This window comes from Xyrauchen texanus, chromosome 7, assembly GCF_025860055.1.
Source record: "Xyrauchen texanus isolate HMW12.3.18 chromosome 7, RBS_HiC_50CHRs, whole genome shotgun sequence".
Classification (NCBI taxonomy): Eukaryota; Metazoa; Chordata; class Actinopteri; order Cypriniformes; family Catostomidae; genus Xyrauchen; species Xyrauchen texanus.
This window is the reverse complement of record NC_068282.1, coordinates 15,909,856-15,935,820: the sequence shown is the minus strand read 5'-3', so window position 1 is coordinate 15,935,820 and position 25,965 is coordinate 15,909,856. Positions and strand designations below refer to the sequence as shown.

The following is a 25,965-nucleotide window of genomic DNA, read 5'->3' as shown; positions in this document are numbered from 1 at the left end:
ATGAATGATCATTAAAGTTCTAAAGTGATCATCAAAGGCTGGAGTCATCAAGACATTCTGTGACTGAGTCATTCACATTAGTGAGTCAGACATATCTTTGCAGAGGACTTGAACAATCCTTTTTGTTGAGGTTTACAGGATAATAGCGACTCCCAATCTGAGCACTTCGAGAAACGGTATGGTGATATTGATTATGACAGTTTCATCGGCCTGATGGGCAGGAGGAGCACAGGTGAGACAAAGAGAAAAAAGAGACTAAAGTGGACAGAAAGATTATTGTTGCTTCAATATATTAAAAAACACAAGATTTAGATTTAGATTTTACAAACAGATTTTAGATTTATATAGGCCTACTTTAAAACCTTTTTTTTAGAATGTCAAGTGTATGTAACATTGGTTTTATTATTGTTTTTTATTTCACAGGAACAAATCGTGTCACAAATGCACAATTCAGACGTAAAAGACTATTATTATTATCTTGTTGCAATATGTTATTCTAATTAAAGTGGCAAAGCAGAATCTGATGAGAGTTTTCTCCCTTCTGTATAGCTAATATGAATGACATCTTTGTTGGACTGTTAGGACGGAGAAATGCTGTGTCTGGTAAGTGTGTGTCTAATAGTGTTTATTAAGTGTGTGATAATAGAGTAAAGGGATAGTTAAAAAAGTTGGTAAAATGTCAAAATAATCTTATCATTTATACTCACTTTCATTCCATCCCAGATTTTTGTGATTTTCTTTCTTGTGCAGAACAAAAATGAGGATTTTTAGAATATCTCAGCTCTGTTGTTCCATACAATGAAAGTGAATGGTGACCAGAACTTTGAAACTCCAAAAATCACATAAAGCAGAATAAAAATAATCCATATAACTCCAGTGGTTAAATCCATATCTTCAGATGAGATTCAATCACTTTGGGTGAGAAACGAATAAATATTTAAACCCCTTTGTACTATAAATCTCTACCGTCACTTTAAGAATGTGAAAGTCAAAGTAGAGATTTATAGTAAAAAGGACTTAAATATTGATCTGTGTCTCACCCACTCCTATTATATCGGTTATGAAGACATGGATTTAACCACTGGAGTCATATGGATTACTTTTATGATGCCTTTTAGTTATTTTTGAAGCTTCAAATTTCTGGTCACCATGCACTTGCATTGAATGGACCAACAGAGCTGAAGTAGTCTTTTAAAAATCTTTGTTTTTGTTCTGTAGAAGAAAGAAAGTAACAAAAATCTGGAATGTCATGAGGGTGAGTAAATGATGAGAGAATGTTCATTTTTGGGTGAACTATCCCTTTAATGGCTGGTGGTCTATATTTATGAGCCTTTCTAAGATGTTGCATTAATGTTTTCAATTCTGTTTATTTATTATCAATACTTTTTATGAGGTAAATGTTCAATGAATTCTATCCTTAAGTCTCAATATACAAACTAATACATATGGCATATTTGCAGAGAACAGAGAGCCTGCTTCTCGGGCCATACCAAACACTGCATTGAATATACTGACCTCTAGTGGACAGTATAGAGAACTGTAGTTTATCAAAGTCCATACATAGACCTATAGAAGCTAGAACAATGCCATCAATAGGCTTACATTGTTTGTTTGTGTCTATTTGATCAGCTATTCCTGCTTGGAGAGGACAGAGAAGAGTCAACTTTTTCTTAAAGGACAGGAGGCAGAGGTGAGTACTTGTAGGTTTGGTAAGAGTACAAATAAATGGTAAAGCACCACCCATTCTTACAAAAGCACTGTGACCAACCTCTCTATAACTTACTGCACTTTGTGCGAAATTTCATATAGGCTTACTACTGAATGACTTAATTGATTCAGTTGTGGTTGGCAATAAACGGTAGGGTAATTAGTGGTGTTTTATAGAAATATGCCTGATTCAATACAAGTTAAGCTCAGTCGACAGTATTTGTGACACAATGTTTATTTCCCAAAAATTAAATTGCGGCTAAAATTAAAATTAATGTATTATTTGAGCTGTAAAGTTTTTAAAATAATTTTTACGGTTATTTTAGGGCTTTAGGTTTTACAGTGTTATGTCATAATGGCAATTAAGATTGGATATAACTTTACACAGAAAATGTTTGTAAGTAACTTTATCACACTTAAATCATGTAAACAGAAATATTGTTCACGTTTTGGGGTTACACTTTTGAAACAGAGTATTTGAATGTTTATGGATTGGCCATTCACTTCCACTGTAAGAGCGTTACTGAAACATAGAATTTTGCTTTGTTTTAAATAAAAGGAAGGACAAGTCTAAATACATTTTTATGGTAATCAACATTATGCCTTTAATGTTGTCGATTGAGCTTAACTTATATTGAACCCTGAATATTCCTTTAATATGGTAAGGAATTGAATTGCTGACCATGGTGACCAGATAAACAGGCAAATCATTAAAATCGTTTTATATATTTTTTTTCCTGAGTTTTCTGTATGAGTTTACTGAAGTGTTTGTTTTGTTGTTGTTTTGTCATGTAGGTTTTGCTGTGCTGTATGAAGCCTAATCTTATCAGCCAAGAACTCATCCACCATGGCATTATGCCATTCAGATCAAATAATAACGATCTTTGTCACAAAAACCCATGACTGAGCGGTGTGAACTGAATATTTATTGTCGCAGTGCATTCATTCTAGTATATTTTGCCTTTGTATGTGAGATGTGCATTCTTACATCAAAGATTTCCAAGTACAGAATGCACCAATCAGATAAATTATGTTTTGAGAGGTTACTGGGACACGAGGAAGGAAAATTGTCCTGTTAAAAGAATATAGTATTTGTTTTGAATCGACAGATGTTGTAAACCCACCCTTTAATATTAATATTTAATTTCTTCAATGATTTTAGGTAGGTGTACATCACAAACACATTTGACATGGTATTCATATAGGAGACCACAAAAAATTATTGTTAAAATGTATTGGATTTAATATGCTGGTTATCGTCCCCATTGATTTATTTGTCATACATTTGCCTCACACATTTCTTTGTAAATAAAAGATTGTTGTGGAAATTCTGTACAAGATTCTCTTTGTACATGTAATAAATTACTGAACAGAGAGAATAAGTAAGCAACACAAGTACCTTTGGATTAAAGACAAGGGCATGAAATCAGAAATGCAGATCCACTTCAACATGATTGGAAATCACATTTGCATCATCCTGCTGGTTTTGATGTTCCCATTAGTGATAGTTCTGCTTCATTTCAGAAATATCAGGCTCTCTCTTCATGTAACACCCGAAGTGCAAAAGCAATGGAAAGGCCATTAATAATAACTGGGCACTGGAGCATAAGAAAACACACACATTCCCCCAAGTCAGACCACCCGTTATTGGCATTCTTAGTCAATACTCTTTGCAAAACACCTAGTGGAAAAAGATAATCACTATATTGTCATATTAAATAATATACATTATACCCTGCTAATGACAATAGCTCCCCTGAAAAAATATAGTTTAATTTGAAGTAGATTTCACATGAATCCTTTTGCCTCAAGTAAGCAAATGTCAGATGTAAATATTCTAAGGAAAATCTAACTCATTTTAGCTGAGAGGCATCAGCAGTCCTGATCCTGATACAATGTCTACAAATATAGTGACTTTACTCCTCTTAAGTGGTTTCACTGTTTGAGATCCAATTCATTGAAATGAGCAAAATTTAAACTTCAAAAATGTTTTCTGAGGAAGATCTTTATACTAGGAGGTATTAAACACATTCAAACATGTCTTACTAAACTGCTCTTTAAAATAACGTACTAACTCAAGAGCATATATGACTTGCTTTTCCTCATATTTGAAGTGTGTAGTGTTTTCCTTCCTTGCGCTAGAGTGCTCCTTTCCACAATAAAACAAAATACTGCAGACATTTCCATTGCTCTTGCACTTTTAGATAAATATTCACAGCAAGTGCGACGAACATTGGAATTCACACAATTCATACATTTTTAAAGACACTTTAATAAGAAAAGCAATCATATTTCAATTCATTTTCATTCCCTTATGAATTTTAAAAAGTATTTAGGTAGCAAAATAAGGATAATTTCACCAAGAATATATTTGTTGACCAAGCATCTACAGTATGCATTCGCTTGCTTAATCTTATGAAATCTTATATCTTATGTGCCTTCAACATCATTCTGTTCAAAAACTGCTTCAAAAGTTACATTGTGCTTGGAGTTGTCACAGGGCAACAGTGGTTTGGATTTAAATAAATTTTCACTCAAATTCAAATAAACATTCAAATAAATTCAAACTTTATTTGAATTCCTTCATTAATGTGCCATGCATTTATATCAGAGACTATTGGCACAAACAATAAACAAGTGTTGGTAAAGATGGAATTAATGTGGCTTTCTCTGATGAACAACTGATGAAGCCTCTTCTCATGGTTAAAAGGGGTTTAAATCCCAACTTTCATCTTAAAATCTCTGCCTGTTGTGGTTTAAACATTCTTAGCAATGGAATCATTTTCTACATGGACCATAGTGGAATAGAGATTGAATAATACACTTAATTAATGGTCCAATAGACTAAAAACCTGCACAATTACACAGATGAACTGCATATGCAAACAAAAATATTTGAGAAATAAGAGAATATCCACACAGTTAATCTCAACACACAATGTTATGGCACACACAGACTGTGTAGACGTTGCTACACTAAAGATATTAATAAAAATCGGTGTGCAAGAGTGAACTGGGGCAACCCTGACATGCTATTCTGAATTAAAAGCTTCACAGTCATATTCCAGTTATAGTGTTCTGTGGTCTGAAGAATCCAACAACTCAAATGATATAGGCCTCAGAGTGTGTAACACTATGGAACTCATTTCCAAGACCACAATTCCCATTAGGTTAAAAGAACAGCACATACTTTAGCCATCTGATCTACCTTGCTTTAATTCTCTTTCCCAAGAGTTCATGAACAACTATTGTACAAGCCAACAGGGTATTCAAGTTTAGCTAATCTGCATTCTTGAAGCTTTCTTGACTTTCTGAGAAGGGTTGGCATATTGATGCTAAGGGACTATTCCTTGTTTAGCTAGGATAACATCAAAATTACTAGATTCAAGTGAATTCTACACCTTACATTTGGCAAATGTTGTAGGTGCTGTGAAACACAGCTGGAGCTCGAGTGTGTTTGCTGAATTTGACTGCAAACCTCTACAGACACATATTATTTAGGGGGAGCAAATTAAAAGAAATCAAGGCCTATTTTTGGGAACAGAATATGACACTGCTGCTTAAGATTACACAGTACCTCAACACTGTGGAGAGCAAACCATTTTTCCTTAAAAAAAAAAAAAAAAAAACACCAAAAATTGCAAACTAACAGGAGGTGTAAGGGTATTACAGGCAGCCATGGAGTGGAAGTCTTGCTTGTGGCAAAAAAATACAATAATTTCCCCATGTTATTATACCGTTAAGGCAGGCTCTGTCAACCTTCATTTAATACAATTCTGTAATATTGTACAAATATCTAGACATTCACATACAAATGCATTAAGAGGAACACCCTTCCACACAGTACTATCTCATTAAACCACACATAGATGCATACATTTCTGTGGCACAATAAAGGCCTTTCAAGACAAAATAATAAAAAAAAAAAGTTCTTTTGGAAGAACTTTTCAAATGTTGTTATTTAAAAAAAATAGGAAACAAAAAGCTGCTATAACTTTTCATCATTTTCAGGGGCTTTGTCTTCCTCTTCCTGTGCTTCTACCACCTGCTCTTGATCTGAGTCTCCAATCTCCAGTTTGTCTGGAACTGGGGGATTGAAGTCTTGTATGACTTTGGGTTCAGGGGGCTGATAGCGGTATTTGTAGCCAAAGGCACGCAAGTGGTAAGTGTAGTATTCCAGCAGGTACATGAGTGATGCATCCACATAGTGGAAAGAAACAGCCAAATCTGAACAACAGTGGGGCCCCTGAGACAAAGACAGAAAAAAAGAGAGAATGTGATCTTTAAGCTTTGTTTTATTAATGCCATCATGCAGTGCCTAATAGTAATAAGGTGCCTCCCTAGATTAACTTGGATCCAGGCTAAAACAAACTCACAATACTTTGCAACAAAGAGATGGGGATTTGTGACATTTGACTTGCAGGATTAAAGGCAAATTTCCTTTTGTGGCATGATCTACATGTATTTGAACAGGATGTGTGTGAAGGGTGACATTAAAACACCCTCTGGGTGACCCTCAAAATTGCTTGACTTGTCAGACAGAACACAGTCAAATGATTGTCAATGGAGAACCACCTTTGGCAATACTATTATCAGAATGTGTTAAAAGTGACTAAAGGCGCGGTCACGCATACCTTTGCACAGCGAAATACAGGCATATCTATGGCAATACATGAGATCATGAATTTCGCACAATGGACTTATAGGTTGTGCAGAATTACCTCTTGTGGATTTCAAGTAACAAAATGTAAATCTCCAGAGCATCAAGACATTGTCTATTAAACACGTCAACACATTTTAAAATGTTCTAATTAAAACTGGCAATCTGGATTAATCTTCACTACCTTTGTTAAGTGTACCCATGGGTGGAAAATGCATGCATATCCCATGATATTCAGCTAATAAAGTCCTGAAGGCCTACCACCTTTCTAATGTAATAGTACATTTGAAAGTGAAGATTAACACAAAGCTTGGTCTAAATAAAAATAAACTGTACAGAAAATTGCACTGTGGGGGCAGTGCTTCACAACTCATGAATATTAGTTATGTTATGCACAGTAAAAGATTCTTTTAAATTACCTGTTTTGATCAACCAGTCATTCTTAATAACCGATTCAAGTGCCCAAATAAATATTTCACATAATATGGTAATTTAATTTCTACATCTGCCACTATCAGTCTTGGGATTTTGTTAGTCAGTAAATTAATAAATAGATTAGTACTTTGATTAAACACATGACTGGTTGATCTAGTGGTAACTTTTTTTCCCTTTAGTTTTTACAGGTTTTGGATTAAAATTCACCCAAATATAACTTTAATTTTAATAAAACAAGATTGCATCTGTACATCAGTGGATGGGTGTTTAAAAATAAAATGCAATAATAGATGCAAGAGGGGAGATGAGAGTAGCGGAAATTCAGACAGCGACAACCACAAACTCTATGCTCAGAAAAAAAAGGAACCCAGAAAAAAAAACGAATATGCACCTAGGGGCCCATGAACGAGATGACACAGCTCATGAACAACCCTCTCCCATCGCACAACTCAGCCAAGAAACGCTCAGTTTATACACTATAGGGAGGAAACACATTGCACACCGGTGCGCCCCATCAACAATCAGCTCACCAAACACCTGAGAGTGATTAAGAGAGAGGGAGAGAAAAAGAAAAGGACAACACACACACACACACACACACACACACACACACACACACACACACACACACACACACACACACACACACACACACACACACACACACACACACACACACACACACAGAAACAATACAGCTGAGAAGGCCATCACAACGGGGGACACGGAAAAGAGCGTGAGCTGCGGCAAAACTGCTTACACTAAAAGACACTGATAACAGCTCTAACAAACACTTACCATAACATTCAAAATAACCAATTCCAGCACCAGATCTTATTTATATTTAAGGTTTTAGTATTTTTGTAACTGCTGATCTCCTGAGATTTTCACACACAACAGTCTCTAAGATTAATCAGAATAGAGCCAAAAATAAAAAAAAACATCCAGTGAGTGGCAGTTCTGTGGACTGAAATGCCTTGTTGATGAGAGAGGTCAACAGAGAATGGTCAGACTGGTTTGAACAGACAATGTCTACTGTAATTCGGATAACTGTTTTGTACAATTGTGTTGAGAAGAATAGCATCTCAGAATGCTATTCTGAGATGCGGGTTGGCACTGTTTTGCCGGTACAAGGGGGGACATACACAATATTTGGCAAGTGATTTAATGTTGTGGCTGATCGTGTAAATGAACTTTATTTGCATCAATTGCACAAAATAAAGTGGCGCCATCTGGCGAAACACATGAGCTGTAATAATAGACATATTATATTAAAAAAGAAATAATCCAAAACTTATTTTAACGAAATATAAACAACAAAATGACGTCATCGTGAGCAACAACTTGCTACAAATAAATAAGTAAATCCTTTAGCTAAGTTGTCAATGATGATGCCTTAAAATACTAATAGGTTTTTGAACAGAGCTATGATCTTGAAAAACATTTTCAAAAAACTTTCGACAAGTTTGTGCTCACCTGCACAATGGGGTAATAACAGTAATTCCAATACCAGAAGTTCTTTGGAAATGTGCCAGCGAGATGGGACTCAGGTACAAAAGGATGGAACGTTTCTCTTTGTATGGTGTCTCTGGAATCTCCTGCCAAAACGCCCATCTTCTCCATACACTGGCCCATGGCTAGGTCCTCCACAGAGGAAGTGTGCGTGCACACTTTGGTTCGAAACCCTTCTACAAACCTCACCAGGGCCTCTTTACTGAGCACATAGCCAGCACCGCCACTCATGTAGCCCTGTTTCACGTAGGGCTTAAACCTCCGTCCAAAATACACTGGGTCATCTGGTGAGTGACTGGACAGAACCCACCGCAGGTTGTCTACAATCACATAAGTATCATCATCTGCTTTGAGGAACCAGTCTGCCTCATCCCCGTGTTTCTCCATAACATAGTGGAATGCTCGAATGGTTTTCCAGTACAACTGATCCCGACCTTCTTTGGTGTTCAGTCCAACTGTGGGAAAATCTGAGTCATCCACAGAGCTTATGAAGACCACAATATTGCAGTGCCGACTCCATGTGGCTTTTACATGCCGAGCTTTCTTCTCAAGGTTATTCGGACCAGTCATAACCCAACATAGAATACGTACACGCTTATAGAGAGCATCAGCTATTGTTCCATCCTCACCTAAACAAGACAAAGATACAAATGCAAAGAATAAGGGCCTTTCACACTGAATGCGTTATTACATTTAAAAAAAAGAAAGAAAACCAGAAAAACTAGATTCAGAGCAACGAATGGAATGGTGGTGGCTTAAAGAGCATTTTTAATAATGGAACCGTTTTTGACAAACAGCACCTTAAAAATGTTGAAATTCAGCGCAAGGTGTGGCACAAAGAAGTCTGTCTATAAAAATAATTAAAAAAAAAAACAGCGCAAATGGACGCAAAAACGTGTTCTGTGTGAATGGCTCCATAGTTGTATGAGATAAATGTGTTTGTGAATAAAATTTAGTGTTGTGATATGACCTACAGTTTATCACATACGGGACAGTTTACTGATAAACAGATAGCAATAAAACAGAGTCTCTAAAACCTCTCTGTACACTTTAACAAGGACACAAGAACACAAATTTGACGCATACACAAAAAAAGGCCAAAGTCCATCTTTTCTCCAGGATACGGTTAACAGAAAAATACGCAAACATGCACAAACAGAGTCATATTATGAACTGATAGGCCAAAGGAATTGATAGTGAAGTGCTGTTTTACCTGCACACATAAAGGGCCTGGCACACAAATGAATGACATAAAGCTAAAATGGAAAATGTTCTTGGTTCAATGTCCATGGGAACAAGTAATATAAACCGTGGGACTTCATGGGTACAGAACTTCAGTTTTTCCGCTCTTGCAAAGGTACATTCAACTGTAAATAACTAGAAATTTCTGCTTTGCTCATTACAATTGCCATGTGTTTATTTACCATATGTCCATTCATTCTATGGATTCTATAGTGTGTTACCTGTATGGTGCGGATGGTTGAGGTTGAAGAGAGCTGATCTCTCCTTCTTCCAGTTCTTGCCTTCCTCTTCCAACATCTCCTGCAGGCTTTTTTCGCGGGCCTCGGGCTCACGAGACGTGAAGTTCCGTGCAAACCCAAACTGACGCAGGAACAGGTACAGACTGCACATGCCTACCAGAAAGCCCACGTAGAACGCAGAGCGCGCGCCAATAGCTTTCATGGCGAGTCTGTCTCGAGAAACTCCTACCTCAAAGCAACTAAGCAAAAACAGAAACAAGGAGGACTTACTATTACAAGCAGAGGATGGCACAGTATTGATCAAATCCTGTAATTGTTTTTAAATATAATTAATCCAATAAAGTTATTCTGATATTAAGTGCATTCAGTCTGTGTGACAGTCATTCCATAATCCTTTAAAGATTTAAATGACAAACGGCCCCTGAATGAGCCAACAAAGCAGTACAGCAGCCCTGATATGTCATCATACCAGGACACAAATACTACTGACAGATGTGTGTGTGAACTGTCAAATTTAATTTATCTTCATGGTCGTTATTTTTTTATAAAAACCCAATAGGCAAATATTTTATTAGGAAATGGAATATAAGCTTTAGCAAATACTGTCCAACATCATGTGACACACAAATGTATGTTCATATTTTTGTTTAAAAAGGAGTGTTTATTTTTTATTATGAGTCAGTACTGTAGCTTAGGTGGCACGCAAAATTTCAGCCTTCAGATGCTGACAAGCCACGCCTGAGGAGAGCCACTAATTTGTGTCTTGTCTTCTTTTCTCCTTATTTCTCAGGTTTTTTCAATGTAAAAGTTGTAAAATACAAAATGTATCTTGTCAAAACATATTAAGCTTCATCTACTTTGGTTTTCATGTCAAATAATTTGTTAGTTTAAAAGATGTGTTTGAGTTCCCCCTGTTTAATGAGTGTAAATGTCGTTCAATGCAAGTGAATGGGCTAAAATGGTGCCCGCTCCTAGCCATTGTATTTTGAGATTATTTTCAGCTCAGTTTTTGTTTATAAAATGGCCCCACATTATGTCTTGTAATATGTTATTTATTTAAATAATGTTTGATTTAAGTTTTCAGTGATTATTTCAGTGCAAATGTTCTGATTTATTTCAGATTGCAATTGGTGTAAATGTTACATATACATGTTAATATAAATAATAGTTTTAATGATAAACTTAAAAGACAAACACACACATGACGGACATATCTCCCTCTCGTCGCACCACTGTCTGTCATCAGCCTTTATCCCTCTCAGAGGCTTAATCTGCCTGATAAGGGACAGAGTGTGTATGATCACGACCCGGCCCCAACCTCCACCCTGCCACATTCCTCCCTCGTTCTCTCAGGCTGGGGAGCCCCAGTACTTTGTACCCAAAAATACACTAACATTTAAACGAGAGGGAAAAGGCCAACGCAGAGCGGCAGTGAGAGAGAGAGAGGAGAGAGAGAGAGACATGAAAAAAAATAAAACCTACTCGCCGATTCTCCGAAACACCGTCGCATGGTCCTCGAGCACTCCTCCACCCTCTCAGGCGGACGACAGCCGCTTCTCCCGGGCGGACCGGAGTCAGACTCACGACTGCCGGTGGTCAGAACACCCCTCCGCGTTCTCGGCGACTCGTGGGGACACTCCTCCGCCCCTGGCAGCGACCCTACCGCTCCAGGCGGTCTTGCTCTGACCCCTCCGCGTTTCTAGGGGATGGCAGGGCTCTCCTCCGCCCCTGGCAGCGGCTCCATCGCTCCAGGCGGTCGGGGAGTCCAGTCCCCACTCGCCTCGCGGACGGCGGCCATTCATCGCGTCTGGGCGGTCGGTCTACTCCCTGCCCCGGTGGATGGCAGCGGCGCTCCCCTGGGTGGACAGCAGTGTCGAGGACTCTGCAACGGGCATCCCTCCTCCTTCCCGGGCTTTGGCACCAGTGTAAAGGGAATCAAGAGAGGAGGCGAGAACCGGCTTGACAATATAAATGATCGTTTTAATGATAAACTTAAAAGACAAACACACACACATGACGGACATGTCCGTTAACTATCTCCCTCTCGTCGCACCACCGTCTGTCATTGGCCTTTATCCCTCTCTGAGGCTTAATTTGCCTGATAAGGGACCAGGTGTGTATGATCACGACCCTCCACCCTGCCACAACTGGCTATGGTGTTTGAGCCCCGCCTTAGGCGCAAAGCTGCCAGCTATAAAAGCAGGTGCACAAACACAATTCCTCAGAAATTTCCTCCAAGACAGCAATTCATCTCTCATCTAGAAGCCCTCTACTGCTTCGCCGTCGACTACACGAGTCAGTGGGGCATGAGTCTCAAGATGCTGCGCTCACGAATCGCCCTCGTTCTGAGGGACGATTCAGCCTCCCGCACCCTCCCACCTGCCTCTTATGTGATACCCGAGGGATCACATGAGGAGGCACGGCAGGGCCTCGAGAGGCACATTATATCATGTATGAACATACAAAGATTGTAAAAAAAAATAATAAAGTACAGCACTCGCACGAGATGCTCACACTTTTTCAATAAAGGGCTTTCCCACTTCAAAGCCCACATATTTTGCACAACCACTTCCCAGTGGTGAGCAGTGTATTATATCTTGCAATGAATTACAAAGATTGAAAAAACATTACGCACAAGACACTCACACTTTTTTAATAAAGGGCTTTCCCACTTCAAAGCTTCACATTATGCTACCACTTCCCAATTGTGAGCGCTGCATTATATCATGTTATGAACATATCAAATTGCTCTCTGCCCCATTACGCGGACACATGGCGCGCTCTTACTGGCATTCTGTCTGGGTGCAAAAATCCCCCAAAAATGATCGAGCATGGTTATACAATCCAATTTGTACGTCGGCTGCCACATTTCAATGGTGTCCTGTCTTCCAGGGTTCCGTCCAAAGAAGTGCCAGGGTTACGAGCCGAAATACAAAATCTTCTCACAAAGAACGCGATAGAGGTTGTTTCACATGAATTAATAAGCCTGCATTTGTCCCTCTGTGCGAACGTGTGGCAAGTCCTCACGGGCATGTCAGAGCTGGTGTTTACAATGATCAAGCACAATCTAACCACAGATTGCGTACACAGACTGCGACACACACAGCGGGATTTATAGCCGTAAATTCCTTGTTCTGGAGAAGGACGGCAGGCTTCGGCCCATTCTAGTCCTTAGGTTCTTGAATCGCGTGCTTGTGACGTGCCCATTCAAATGTTAGCTCAGAAACAGATCTTATCGCGCATCCATCCTCAGGACTGATTTGCATCAATAGATCTGAAGGACGTGTACTTTATGAACCAATCGCACTGCAGCTTTTTAGATTTGCGTTCTAGGAAACTGCGTATCAATTTAAAGTCCTTCATTTCAATCTGTCTCTGGCTCCCCACACGTTCACGAAATGTATCGATACTGTGCTCTCCCCATTGAAAATGAACGGAGTGTGTGTTTTGAATTACCTCAGCGATTGGTTATTACTAGCCAATCAGAGGCACTACTGAGTGAACACAGAGACTTGCTGCTTTGCCATATGGAAAATCTGGTGTAAAGTCAAATGGTGTAAAGCACACTTTTCCTCAGCCAGTAAATCTAATTTTTAGGAGTTCATGCGTGCACACCTCATAAACGAGAGCATATAGACCATTCTTTGGTGTCGGTTTCAGTTCAAACCGAAAAAAACATTACCAATGAAGTAATTTCATTTTCATGTGCATCGCAGTAACTCACCACGGTCTGATTGCTCTAGCTCCATAGACAATGCCAGCCTTCTACCAACAGGGTGTTATGCTGGGTGAAGTTTTCAGAAAGTGCTGACCACAAATGCATCCAACACCGGTTGGGGAACGGTGTGTAATAGACGCTCTACTTTGAACACCTGGAAACAGGTGCGAAACGGCTGTGACATGTCAACCACCTAGAGCTACTAGCTGTCTTTCTAGCTTTGAGAGCTTTTCATTCCGATATTGTGAATCACCACATTCTGATTCGTTGGGACAACACATCAGTAGTGGCGTATATACTGCATGTAGCCATGACACGCTGGCCCACGTATAGCAGGCGAAACACAAGTATGTGCTTCCACAGGAGCACCTCCACTCGGTCATCAGCAAAGTCAGAGTGGACATGGAAACAGTTCTGTTAATTGTGCCGAAATAGCCCAATCAGTCATGGTTTCTGGAAATTATAGAGCTGTTATACAGCTCTATCGCTGAGGAGAGATCTCCTCTCTCAGGCGCAAAGCACAATCTGGCATCCCCAGCCAAAGCTGTGGAACCTGCATGTGTGGCCCCTGAACAGAGCGCGCCCACAAGTTCAGACGGTCTGATCAGCTCTTTGTGTGCTATGGAGGTAGCACGAAAGGAATTGCCGTCTCCAAGCGAAGACTTTCTCACTGGATTGTTGATGTGATTGCCCTGGCTTATGAGTCGCAGGGTAATATTTGTCCAATTGGTGTTAAAGTACACTCAACTAGAGGCATGGACGAACGGTGTGTCTATGAAAGACATATGTTTTGCAGCAGGATGGTCTTCTCAAAACACAATCGCAAGGTTTTTCAACCTAGACGTAAAGTCTCTCTTTTCACAAGTCTGTCACTTTCTGATTAAAGCACTTGATATTTTGTTTGCCAAACATAATTATGCCCCTCCCCTTAAGTACGGGCTCCCCATCATTTTACACAACCACCTGCATTCAGGCTGTTGTAATTTACCATAAGTCACAAGCACTATCATTATAAATAAACTCCCTTCCCGCCTGGGTTTGTGAAGGTGTTAATTCATACTATATGACTATAGTTCATATATTCATTCTGAGTGCTTCCCTCCTGGCCCAACATGAGGGACAATCACTTGCGGTATACTCGTGTCGGTCGCCGCCCAACAGGACTGTGGTGTCATGTTTCCTCTGGAAGGTTTTGTCGTGTAATGCGGTGTGATGGGATTCTGTTCCCCATATGTGTTAGCATGCAACGTCAAGTGTACGGAGTTGTAATAGAATGTCTCGTAAATATAATAATAATATTTTTTGCTTATATATTCAGACATTATGTATGCTGGCTGCACTACAAGACTCAGAGTTCTTCTGAGGGCGAGCGATGCGCTCTTTGTCCATTAGTCAGAAAATTCGGAGGAATGATGTTTGCCCACCTGCTTTTATAGCAGACAGCTTTGCGCTTTAAAAAGGTGGGGCTCAAACACCATAGCCAATATTAGAACATTGGCATTATTGTAGAGAGGTTTCAACTAGGTCCTGTGGAAGGGCCTCATATGCATTAGGATGCAATGTCTCGTTCCCTTCCTAGGCGGTGGGCCGAGTCCGTCTATCTCGTTTAGTTTTTGATTTGATAGTTACCCAGCAGCTGTCTGGCTCATTTGTTTTATTTGTCTGTATGAATAATTCACAAAAAGATTACCGATTGTTTCCAACGCCAATTGTTGCACATTAAAGTATAAAAATAGATTTAATTTCGCTAGCTGATCACAAACGTTGGCCGGAGTGAGATCCAATCAACGCTTGTGTTGTTACCTTGTTGAATTGATTTGGCCAATCACGTTATTCGTTGAACCGGCGTCGCGTGACTCGCGTCAGTCTGAAGCCAAATGAGTCTACACAACCCAACCTGGAGAGACCGGCGTGTCTCAGCAAGACAACGTCAAGGTAAGATTTGTTTTACAATGATTATACACCCCTATATCTTAATGCTTTTCATATAAGTTGTATTTAAGACTGCAAGCTATACTTCGTCGTGAATATATGCGTTGTCGTTGATGAGAACAGTAGCCAGGAAAGAATGTTGGTAGTGGAGCAGTAAAGCTAGGTCTAACGGTATGTTGCTTAGGCTAATCCAAATCATTTGGTACATACACAATGAACTAAGCAAAGATTATTCAAATACGGGATAATTACGGGTAAATATTTAAACGGGAAGACAGTAGGAAATAACTTGACAGGTATGTCAAGGTTGGATTGGTTTATAGCAAGCTACCTAGGCTACAAGTAAGCTAGACTAATTATCAGCTAAAAAGAGTGCAAAGCAAAACAAAGAAATTATTTCAAATCAACTTTATAGTGGTAGTCATGGAGTTATATAAGCCATTTATGGTTGATTGTCACAGTTTATACAATGACACAATTCTGTGCATGGTATGCACATATGGTGGAAAAATATTGTATTTAAAGATGGCTGTTTTTGAGCTATTTAACAAAATTATTTGTAGTCAGAACTGCAGTAGTCTTGTCAAGCTCGTTTAAGATGGTTAGCATCTTAATACAAAAGTCAAGATGAAAAATGTGATTTAAAATTATCTACTAATGTGTGCTTTCTGTGTTTATTTATCTGAATATAATTCAGTTGTTTATCTAACACACAGACACGGACAGGACAACATCATATCCAGACATGGGCAGTATTTCAATTAAATGTATTTTAAATACGTATTTAATTACTTTAGTGTATTTTGTAATTTGTATTTTGCAGGTGTGGAAAAAAATAAAATGTAGTTTGTAACAAAATATTTTGAGGGAGTGTATTTAGAGTATTTCAAATACTTAAATACTTAAGAAAAATCACCATAGTAAAAGATTTTGCCACATTTTCGGTCTGATGTTGTTGGCAAAGGCAATGTCCAGGTTAGATGCACGAAAATCACGTGACACCCTGTAGCCCGGGCTCCCTCCAAGAAGTGAATGAGTTTTGAACACTGGAGAAGACGTGGCGCTGCTCGTCTTAAAAGCGGCTTTAAGGTAAAGTGTTTTGTGAAAAATATACAGTCTACACACACACACACATATTGCACACTGAACGGCATTATAGAGAAAATAATTGTGCCTTATGAGATCAATGCACTGTTGTCATTCATAAAAGGACATCATAGGCCCTACCTATATGAAACAGCGCGTCTGTCGTAACTCCACTGAAATCTCCATGCTAAGCAAGCGTTCACAATATAACATCCATCTGCAGTTTTTACACGTTTTTAAACTTATTACATATGAGAAATATTGTATAAATATTAAATATAAAATAATCATCAATCTTATTGTTTTTCAGTAATTGCAGACGCAGCGCGATTCTACTATGGAAAAGGCATACGCGGTCAGGGCAGTTAGAGTCTCGTGTGTAAAACAAACCCACACATATTATGATTAATCTGATTAATCATATATATTATGATTAAAATTTTATTTTTATTTTGTTACTGAAAATTCTCGGTCTGTTATTTTTTTCCCCTGGGGTACTAGCCTATCCCCAACATTTTCTGCAGTAACGTTAGTTCTCCACTGATCTGAGCTAATGAGCTGAATACCTAGTGAGGTAGGGGTCTCGGAGAATAATATATATACCACTCTCAAAATCTATTTTAAAGGTCAGGCTATAGGCCTACTGTAGTAGGCATAAAGGCATTAATTTAATGTACATTCAGTAAAGCAATATGGTGTGCATTTTCCTGTATTAATTATGAAGAAGTAATTGATTTAAAGTGAATAGATTTCATTCTGGCTAAATGTTTTATTAATAGAGCTTATTCTTTGGTGTGTAGTAATTTGAGTTATGGCTGTAAATTGCAACTGATAATCTAACAATAATATTTTTTACCATTTAGTTTGAAATGCAAGACATCCGAGATGAGTGAAGATCACAACCCATCAGAACTGTGCCAGGATGATACAGCAACAGATGAAGGTACCACAGGGATAAAGTGTGCCATATTGGATGGGACATTCTTCAAAATAGTATCTCAAATTCCAAGTGGAAAGATAGAAGCTGAGTGTCAGCTGTGCACAACCAAAAAAGCAATCATATGTGGCTCGCATCAAGCAACATCAAACTTTAAGACACATTTGAGACGAAAGCATCCTGAGAAATTAAGGGAATTTGACGATTACAAAAAGGAATGTACCAGTGGACAACAAAAGAGAGCCAAAACATCGTTGACACAGACTACTCTGTTTGGTCACGTTGGCCTATCAGTACCACAAAGTAAAATTGACTCCCTTGTGACATCCTTTATTGTCAAAGGAATGTACCCATTAGCCACAGTTGAACAGAAAGAATTTACAGACTTAGTGCAGGGACTTTGCCCAAGTGCTGGTGTCATGTCCAGAAGAACTCTCCGAAGACGAATTGATGATGAATTTACTGCAAAGACAACAAACCTGAAGGAGACACTTAAAAACTTAAAGCATGTTTGTACAACTGCTGATATCTGGTCAACAAAAAAGACCAGTTATATGGGTGTAACTGTACACTGGATACATAGAGATACACTTAAAAGAGAATCAGCTGCTCTTGCGTGCAGACGCTTTCCCAGCCCTCATACATACAGCCGTATAGCAGAGCTTTTGGAGGAAATTCACACAGAGTATGGACTGACTACAGAAATGATTGTGGCTACAGTTACTGATAATGCCTCCAACTTCGTAAAGGCGTTTGAAGAGTTCAATATCTGTGTAGTATCGGATGGACAAGATGAAATTGAAGAGCAGGAACGTGATCTGTCCTACGTCATCATAGATCCCGAAGAAGAAGAAACGTCAGGGTGTTCTATCATTTTACCACCTCACATCAGGTGTGCCACACACACACTGAGTTTGGTCTCAACAACTGATGCTAAGCAATCAATCAAAGAGAATCCAACTCTCTCTAGACTTAATCACTCAACCATGGCAAAGTGCTCAGCCCTATGGACTGCATCTGGCAGACCAAAGAGTGCTGAGATGCTAAGCCAACTGATTGACCAGCAACTCAAGACACCCTGCATTTGCAGGTGGAATTCTCTGTATGACTGCTTGAGTCAGTTGGCATGTCTTCGTGAGAAGCTTCCTGAGATCATGACTGCCTTGCAACTTCCATTATTCAGAGAAGAGGAACTTGACTTCATTGAGGAATATTGCAGAGTGTTGAAGCCTATTGCCATTTCGATAGATCTTTTACCGACTCTCTTTGCTGTCCAAGCTAAATTGCAAGACCTGCAAGCTTCAAACCTGTGGTACTGCTCACACATTTTGCAAGCTACCTTAGCTGGCTTTGAGAGGAGGTTCAGCAACTTCCTGCAGCTGAAGACGGATGTAAACGAAGCCATCCTTGCTACAGTAACACATCCATTTTTCAAGATGAGGTGGTTGCCTTTGAGACTAACATGTGAGAAGAAGAGGATACATCAACTCATTCTGCACGCAGCTGAAGAGCTTGGTCTTCTGTCAGAGTGTGATGCTGCAGCAACAAGCTCAAGCACCACTGAGGAGAATGAAGATGAATTCTTTGTCTTTTCTGATCAAGGTAAGGAGAAAATGTATCCACTTCAGAAGGCTTGTAGCAAACAGCAATTTCAGGTGTTAATCATTAAATGAGAAGTTATTCATATGTCATATTGTTACCTTGTGTATGAAAGTATATGAATAACAATGTTTGTTTTTTCTGATTCTATTGTCTTCACTCTCAACAGGAATCGACAACCAGATGGACAGAGAGGTCTTACCAAGCCACAGCAAAGCAGAGTTAGAGACCCTTCACTTCCTGGAGGACCCCAGAAAGGACCTGGCTTCACTGGACTCAGTATCCACTAATCAAGCTGCTCTTCGTGAGATTCAACACCACTCTGCCATCATCAGCCCCAGTTGAGCGTCTCTTTTCTTTTGCAGGCATGGTCTACAGCCCTCATAGAAGGGGATTAACTCCTGAATTATTGGAGAAGTTGGTTGTACTTAAAAACAACTAGCCTAAATGACAATGGTTTAGTTTTCTCTTTTGTAGCATAGTTGTGTTATTGCTACTATTTCTGTTATTGACCTTTCAGGCCCTGTAGAGATTTAGTGAAATGCCCATACTTTTTTATTTTGCTACTTCGCCATTTTGAATTTACACATTTCTCATATTTGTGTTATTGATCTTTCAGTAAAAAAAAAAGACTTAAGATTATTGTGGGAGTATTTTGGTATTTTCAAAATACTAATTACTTGTATTTTATTTAAATACATTTTTCACATCAATATTTTGTATTTTATTTTGTTACATTTCATGAGCCAGTATTTGTATTTTGTAACAAAATAGTTTTTGATGTATTTGTGCCCACCTCTGATCATATCTCTCCACAACCAAATGACTACAGAGGTGATCGTTGACAATCATCACATCAACAGCACCATGAATGGAGCAGGTCAAGATCACGGAGTTGCTTAGTATCCACATCACAGATGACCCATCTTGATCTATCGACACCACCAACAGAACCTGGCCAAGAAAGTCCAAAAACCTCTGCACTTCCTCCCACAGTTGAGGAAGGCTCATCTCCCACAAATCCATCCTCTTAACTTTCTATAGGGGAATCATAGAGAGCCTCTTCCTTCCACCCCCACCCTCCAATAACCTAAGGGCAGCTGATTGACTCTTGCACAAATACACTGGTAGTTTACACTATGATGCTGCTACATTGGTTTATTTTTTTATTTTTAAATTTGCTATGAACATTTGACCCCACTTACACACATATTGCACTGCCTTTTGCTACTTGTCATGTCATCCACTTGCACAGAAATACTATATTAATTAGGGATGAGTCACGATTTTCGAATATTCTATTAGTTGATTTTATTATAGAATATTGAATAGGATGTCTTGGGATGATTGTCTTTAAAAAATCCCCATGTTTTAGTTGTGGTTATAAGTTGCAATCCTAAATTCACATAATATTTTTATACATTTTATAAATATATTCTTAATATTTGTTGTTTTTGTTTCTATGTTTGAGCTTATATATCTCAATATTAATAACAGTCTGGTTAATTTCTTGAGTCTTGAAATGTAAACTCTCAAGGGTTGGCTTTCTAAATATATGATGGTTATGTGTATATTCAGAATGACTTCTGAGCAGCAACCTTTTAATTTTGGGGATGTCATGAATGCATCACTTGCCAAAATTGGAGCTGACTAGTAAGGGGTTAAACGTATATAAATGAAACGTTTTATATAAAAATTATACATTTGATACAAACCTTCACTGTTGTTAACTGCATTTTCTATGTTCTTACTTGCTCTTCTTATGTGTTCTTTTTGGTGAAGAGCATGTAGCATTCTCTGTGAAATCCAACATTAGCCGGCACATCTTGGACGTCTTCGGAATTTAAGTTAAATGCCAATACGGCTTTTTCAGCTACTGTACTCTCTGTGGTTTGCAGGTTCACCCATAAATTTGTACATTGAACAATCTTTGCCCAACTTGTCTGGGAAAGGGGGGTTACAGGGCTTTTTACATTTGAGGCTAAATGGATAAAACACCTCATTTTTACCTCAGTATTACTGAACTACAGAACTAAATTTACATTTTTAATGATTTACAGCAAAATTGTAATTTCAAGAACGCAGCTTCCTGGTCATCTGTGTTCATTATTTACATTGGTTGTCAAGGAAACGGGAGGTTTTCTAACGTTATGATTAGTACTCCTGCTTATTTGCCGGTTTAAAAAAGTAAGAGTTTGTAAGGACATTTTGCGTCAAATGTGCAAACAACAAAGTTGGAAACAATGTCTGTAGTACTTATACGATTTTATTACATGACCTCAGCAAAAAAACACTTACACAGCTGTGAGGTAAGTATTAAATTCATAATTTCGAGGTCCGGCCCACCGCCTATCCTCTCAGGGAACCAAGGTTACATACAGGTGAAACTCGAAAAATTAGAATATCGTGCAAAAGTTCATTAATTTCAGTAATTCAACTTAAAAGGTGAAACTAATATATTATATAGACTCATTACAAGCAAAGTAAGATATTTCAAGCCTTTATTTGATATAATTTTGATGATTATGGCTTACAGCTTATGAAAACCACAAATTCAGAATCTCAGAAAATTAGAATATTACATGAAATCAATAAAAAAAGGATTTTAAATACAGAAATGTCGGCCCTCTGAAAAGTATAATCATGCATATGTACTCAGTACTTGGTTTGGGCCCCTTTTGCATTAATTACTGCCTCAATGCGGCGTGGCATGGATGCTATCAGCCTGTGGCACTGCTGAGGTGTTATGGAAGACCAAGATGCTTCAATAGCGGCCTTCAGCTCTTCTGCATTGTTTGGTCTCATGTCTCTCATCTTTCTCTTGGCAATGCCCCATAGATTCTCTATGGGGTTCAGGTCAGGCGAGTTTGCTGGCCAATCAAGCACAGTAATACCATGGTTATTGAACCAGGTTTTGGTACTTTTGGCAGTGTGGGCAGGTGCCAAGTCCTGCTGGAAAATGAAGTCAGCATCTCCATAAAGCTTGTCTGCTGAAGGAAGCATGAAGTGCTCTAAAATATCCCGGTAGACGGCTGCGTTGACTCTGGACTTAATAAAGCACAGTGGACCAACACCAGCCGATGACATGGCCCCCAAACCAACACAGACTGTGGAAACTTCACACTAGGGCCGCAACGACGCGTCGACGTCATCGATTACGTCGACTATGAAAATACGTCGACACGAATGAAATGCGTCGACGCGTCACATTCATTATTTACGTTTAAATATCGAGTAATGGCGGCTTCTGCTCCAGCTCATGGTGAAAATGACAATCTGGCTTTATCACATAAAGCCAGACCACGATCATCCAAAGTATGGGAATACTTTAAACTACAGCCGAACAGAAAGGTGCTTTGTTAACTATGCAAAGCGGAAATGTCATACCATGGCAGCACAACTGCTATGAACGAGCATCTTAAAAGGAAACATCCTGTGACTCTGCGAACTCAAAACGACGAGCCAGCTGGGTAAGTAGTAGGCTTTATTACAGTGAGTTTTTGGAGTTGTTGTTGCGGTCATACCTTCTTTTTCAGCTATTACAGCTTGTGTGCTAGTTAATAGTGTTAATTGCTAACGGTGCAGATGTAATTTATTGGCCCATTCAGCGACAATAAAATGGACTTTCATTTATAACTTCAACTTAAATCTGTCAACGAAGCCTTCAGTGCATTTAAATTGCCCGTTTTTAAAAGTTGTGTATGCACATGTAGACTAGAGACATGCACTCCGCGGGACCCAACACAACAGAGTGCGGCGCGGATCTGATGGCCGAAGTGCGCTGGGCGGTAATGCACTCGTGTGTGTGCTGGTTCGTGGAGAATAAAACGATTCGCGGGACTCCCGCAAAATAGAAATCTATAAATTGAACATCTCAAAACAAATAAATTGTCATTCATCTGTTGCACAAAAGCAACAAGAACAACTAAAACAAAATAGATAGACCCTGGCCTGTAAATCGTTTCTATGTATAACATGTTTGCAGCGTTTAACAATGTAGCCAATCACAGACATATGTGTTGATTTCTTGAACGTAATGGCCAATCAGAAGCATTTAAGATGGAATCTCCTCACCGCTCAAAATGGACTTTTTGTTCAGTGCTGAATTCTGCATACTGGCAAATCGATATAATGAAAGATTCATTGTGCAGTCAGTTTCATTGATAATAACAGAGATGTCCACTTTTTAGGAATTATTAAGGGAGAAATCCGTCCACGCATGTCTCTAATGTAGACTTTAAAACAAACAATAACGTTATATTTACATATTAACAGTAGCCTAGGCTGTAATCTAGTGTATTTATTTATTTATTTATTGTTTATTTGAATAGGGACAGATACAAAAAAAAATTCAGAAAATGAATTAATAAAAGTTTGAAATACTAATGTAGAAGTTGTACTTATTATTTATTGGAAAGTTTGCCAATGGATAAATCGGCTAATCCCAAAAATATGCATTAGATTAATCGGAAAAATAATCGTTAGATTAGTCGACTAATCGAAGAAATAATCGATAGATTAATCAACAACAAAAATAATCGTTAGATGCAGCCCTACTTCACACTGGACTTCAAGCATCTTGGATTGTGTGACTCTCCTCTCTTTCTCCAGACTCTGGGACCTTGGTTTCCAAATGAGATGCAAAATTTGCCTACATGAAATCAATAAAAAAAAAAGATTTTAAATACAGAAATGTCGGCCCTCTGAAAAGTATAATCATGCATATGTACTCAGTACTTGGTTTGGGCCCCTTTTGCATTAATTACTGCCTCAATGCGGCGTGGCATGGATGCTATCAGCCTGTGGCACTGCTGAGGTGTTATGGAAGACCAAGATGCTTCAATAGCGGCCTTCAGCTCTTCTGCATTGTTTGGTCTCATGTCTCTCATCTTTCTCTTGGCAATGCCCCATAGATTCTCTATGGGGTTCAGGTCAGGCGAGTTTGCTGGCCAATCAAGCACAGTAATACCATGGTTATTGAACCAGGTTTTGGTACTTTTGGCAGTGTGGGCAGGTGCCAAGTCCTGCTGGAAAATGAAGTCAGCATCTCCATAAAGCTTGTCTGCTGAAGGAAGCATGAAGTGCTCTAAAATATCCCGGTAGACGGCTGCGTTGACTCTGGACTTAATAAAGCACAGTGGACCAACACCAGCCGATGACATGGCTCCCCAAACCAACACAGACTGTGGAAACTTCACACTGGACTTCAAGCATCTTGGATTGTGTGCCTCTCCATTCTTCCTCCAGACTCTGGGACCTTGGTTTCCAAATGAGATGCAAAATTTGCTCTCATCAGAAAAGAGGACTTTGGACCACTGAGCAACAGACCAGTTCTTTTTTTCTTTAGCCCAGGTAAGACGTTTGACATTTGAAGCCCATGTCCAGAAACCGTCTGTGTGTGGTGGCTCTTGATGCAGTAACTCCAGCCTCAGTCCACTCCTTGTGAAGCTCCCCCACACATTTGAATGGCCTTTTCCTGACAATCCTCTCCAGGCTACGGTCATCCCTGCTGCTTGTGCACCTTTTTCTTCCACACTTTTCCCTTTCACTTAACTTTCTATTAATGTGCTTTGATACAGCACTTTGAGAACATCCAACTTCTTTTGCAATTACCTTTTGAGGCTTTCCCTCCTTGTGGAGGGTGTCAATGATGGTTTTCTGCACAACTGTCAGGTCAGCAGTCTTCCCCATGATTGTGAATTCAACTGAACCAGACTGAGAGACCATTTAAAGGCTCAGGAACCCTTTGCAGGTGTTTAGTTGATTAGAGTGTGACACTTTGAGCCTACAATACTGAACCTTTTCACAATATTCTAATTTTCTGAGATTCTGAATTTGGGGTTTTCATAAGCTGTAAGCCATAATCATCAAAATTATATCAAATAAAGGCTTGAAATATCTTACTTTGCTTGTAATGAGTCTATATAATATATTAGTTTCACCTTTTAAGTTGAATTACTGAAATTAATGAACTTTTGCACGATATTCTAATTTTTCGAGTTTCACCTGTAGACGTTTTACATACTTAAACCTGCACAGTTATATGTCTGTATTGTTCACATAAGAGACCCTAAAAATGGCTAACTTTGTGGGTTGTCGTTTAATATTAAAGCATTTGAGTGAATTATAGAGGTAGAATATATAATCAAAATTATTATTATTATTGCTTAATAATATAAATATTATTATTGCTTAATTATATATATATATATATATATATGTGTGTGTGTGTGTGTCTATATGTGATTACAAATGCGACGATTGTTCACATACCGTTAAGTTGTAAAGAAAGTGATATTACAGAGTGAAAAATCTTTTGAATATGCATTTATTATTAAGAATACATATTTTCATATTAAGAGGGAAAAAATTAATTAAATGAGTTTAATAAAGACGCTGACAAGTCACGCCTGCGAAAAGCCACTAAATTGTGACTTCTCTTCTTTTCTCCTGATTTCTCGGGCAAACATTAATCTGTCACTCAGGTCCTATATGGCTAGGACCTGTAACACTTGCAATTCATCATACAACCAGTTTCAATTTCCCAAGAAATTACTGTCTTGATCGTTCCTTGCTGATTTAAGATAATAACGTAAAAATGAAAATAAATCTATTAACGTCAATCAAAACAAAAGGACACTTTTTTTCTTGTTCTTCCTCAATCTTACCAGACACTTGATTTCCGCCTTAAGAGAAGTGTGGAAAAACTGCAGGGTTTGATTCCGAGGCCATTTCAGTCCAACTCAGACAGCTAGCATGAAACTAAAGCAAAGAGTTTTCCATTTAAATCCAAATTCCAGACAGACAAGCCTGGTACATCGGCGCCCAAATCATTTCCTGACTTATTTCTTAAGCGCATGCAAATTCCGTTTGATACAGTCAACCGGAAACAAGGAAG

At 38.8% G+C, this 25,965-nt stretch overlaps 2 protein-coding genes across 2 annotated transcripts in view; one reads left to right on the top strand and one right to left on the bottom strand.

Moving 5' to 3' along the window:
- Window positions 1-5,345, top strand: part of tac3b (tachykinin precursor 3b) — an 8,056-nt gene extending 2,711 nt beyond the window's left edge. The window contains exons 3-7 of the mRNA XM_052129624.1: window positions 139-232; window positions 424-456; window positions 550-603; window positions 1,630-1,690; window positions 2,503-5,345. Coding sequence (XP_051985584.1) covers window positions 139-232; window positions 424-456; window positions 550-603; window positions 1,630-1,690; window positions 2,503-2,521 — 261 coding nt within the window. The 3' untranslated portion in view covers window positions 2,522-5,345. The remainder of the gene's footprint in view (window positions 1-138; window positions 233-423; window positions 457-549; window positions 604-1,629; window positions 1,691-2,502) is intronic.
- LOC127646157 (glycoprotein-N-acetylgalactosamine 3-beta-galactosyltransferase 1-B) lies at window positions 2,948-25,965 on the bottom strand. Its single transcript, XM_052129622.1, has 4 exons — window positions 25,736-25,965; window positions 9,778-10,034; window positions 8,279-8,943; window positions 2,948-5,953 (listed from the first exon to the last, which is right to left on the bottom strand). The coding sequence occupies exons 2-4, from the start codon at window positions 9,995-9,997 to the stop codon at window positions 5,696-5,698; spliced, it is 1,143 nt and encodes a 380-aa protein (XP_051985582.1). The 5' UTR covers window positions 9,998-10,034; window positions 25,736-25,965; the 3' UTR covers window positions 2,948-5,695.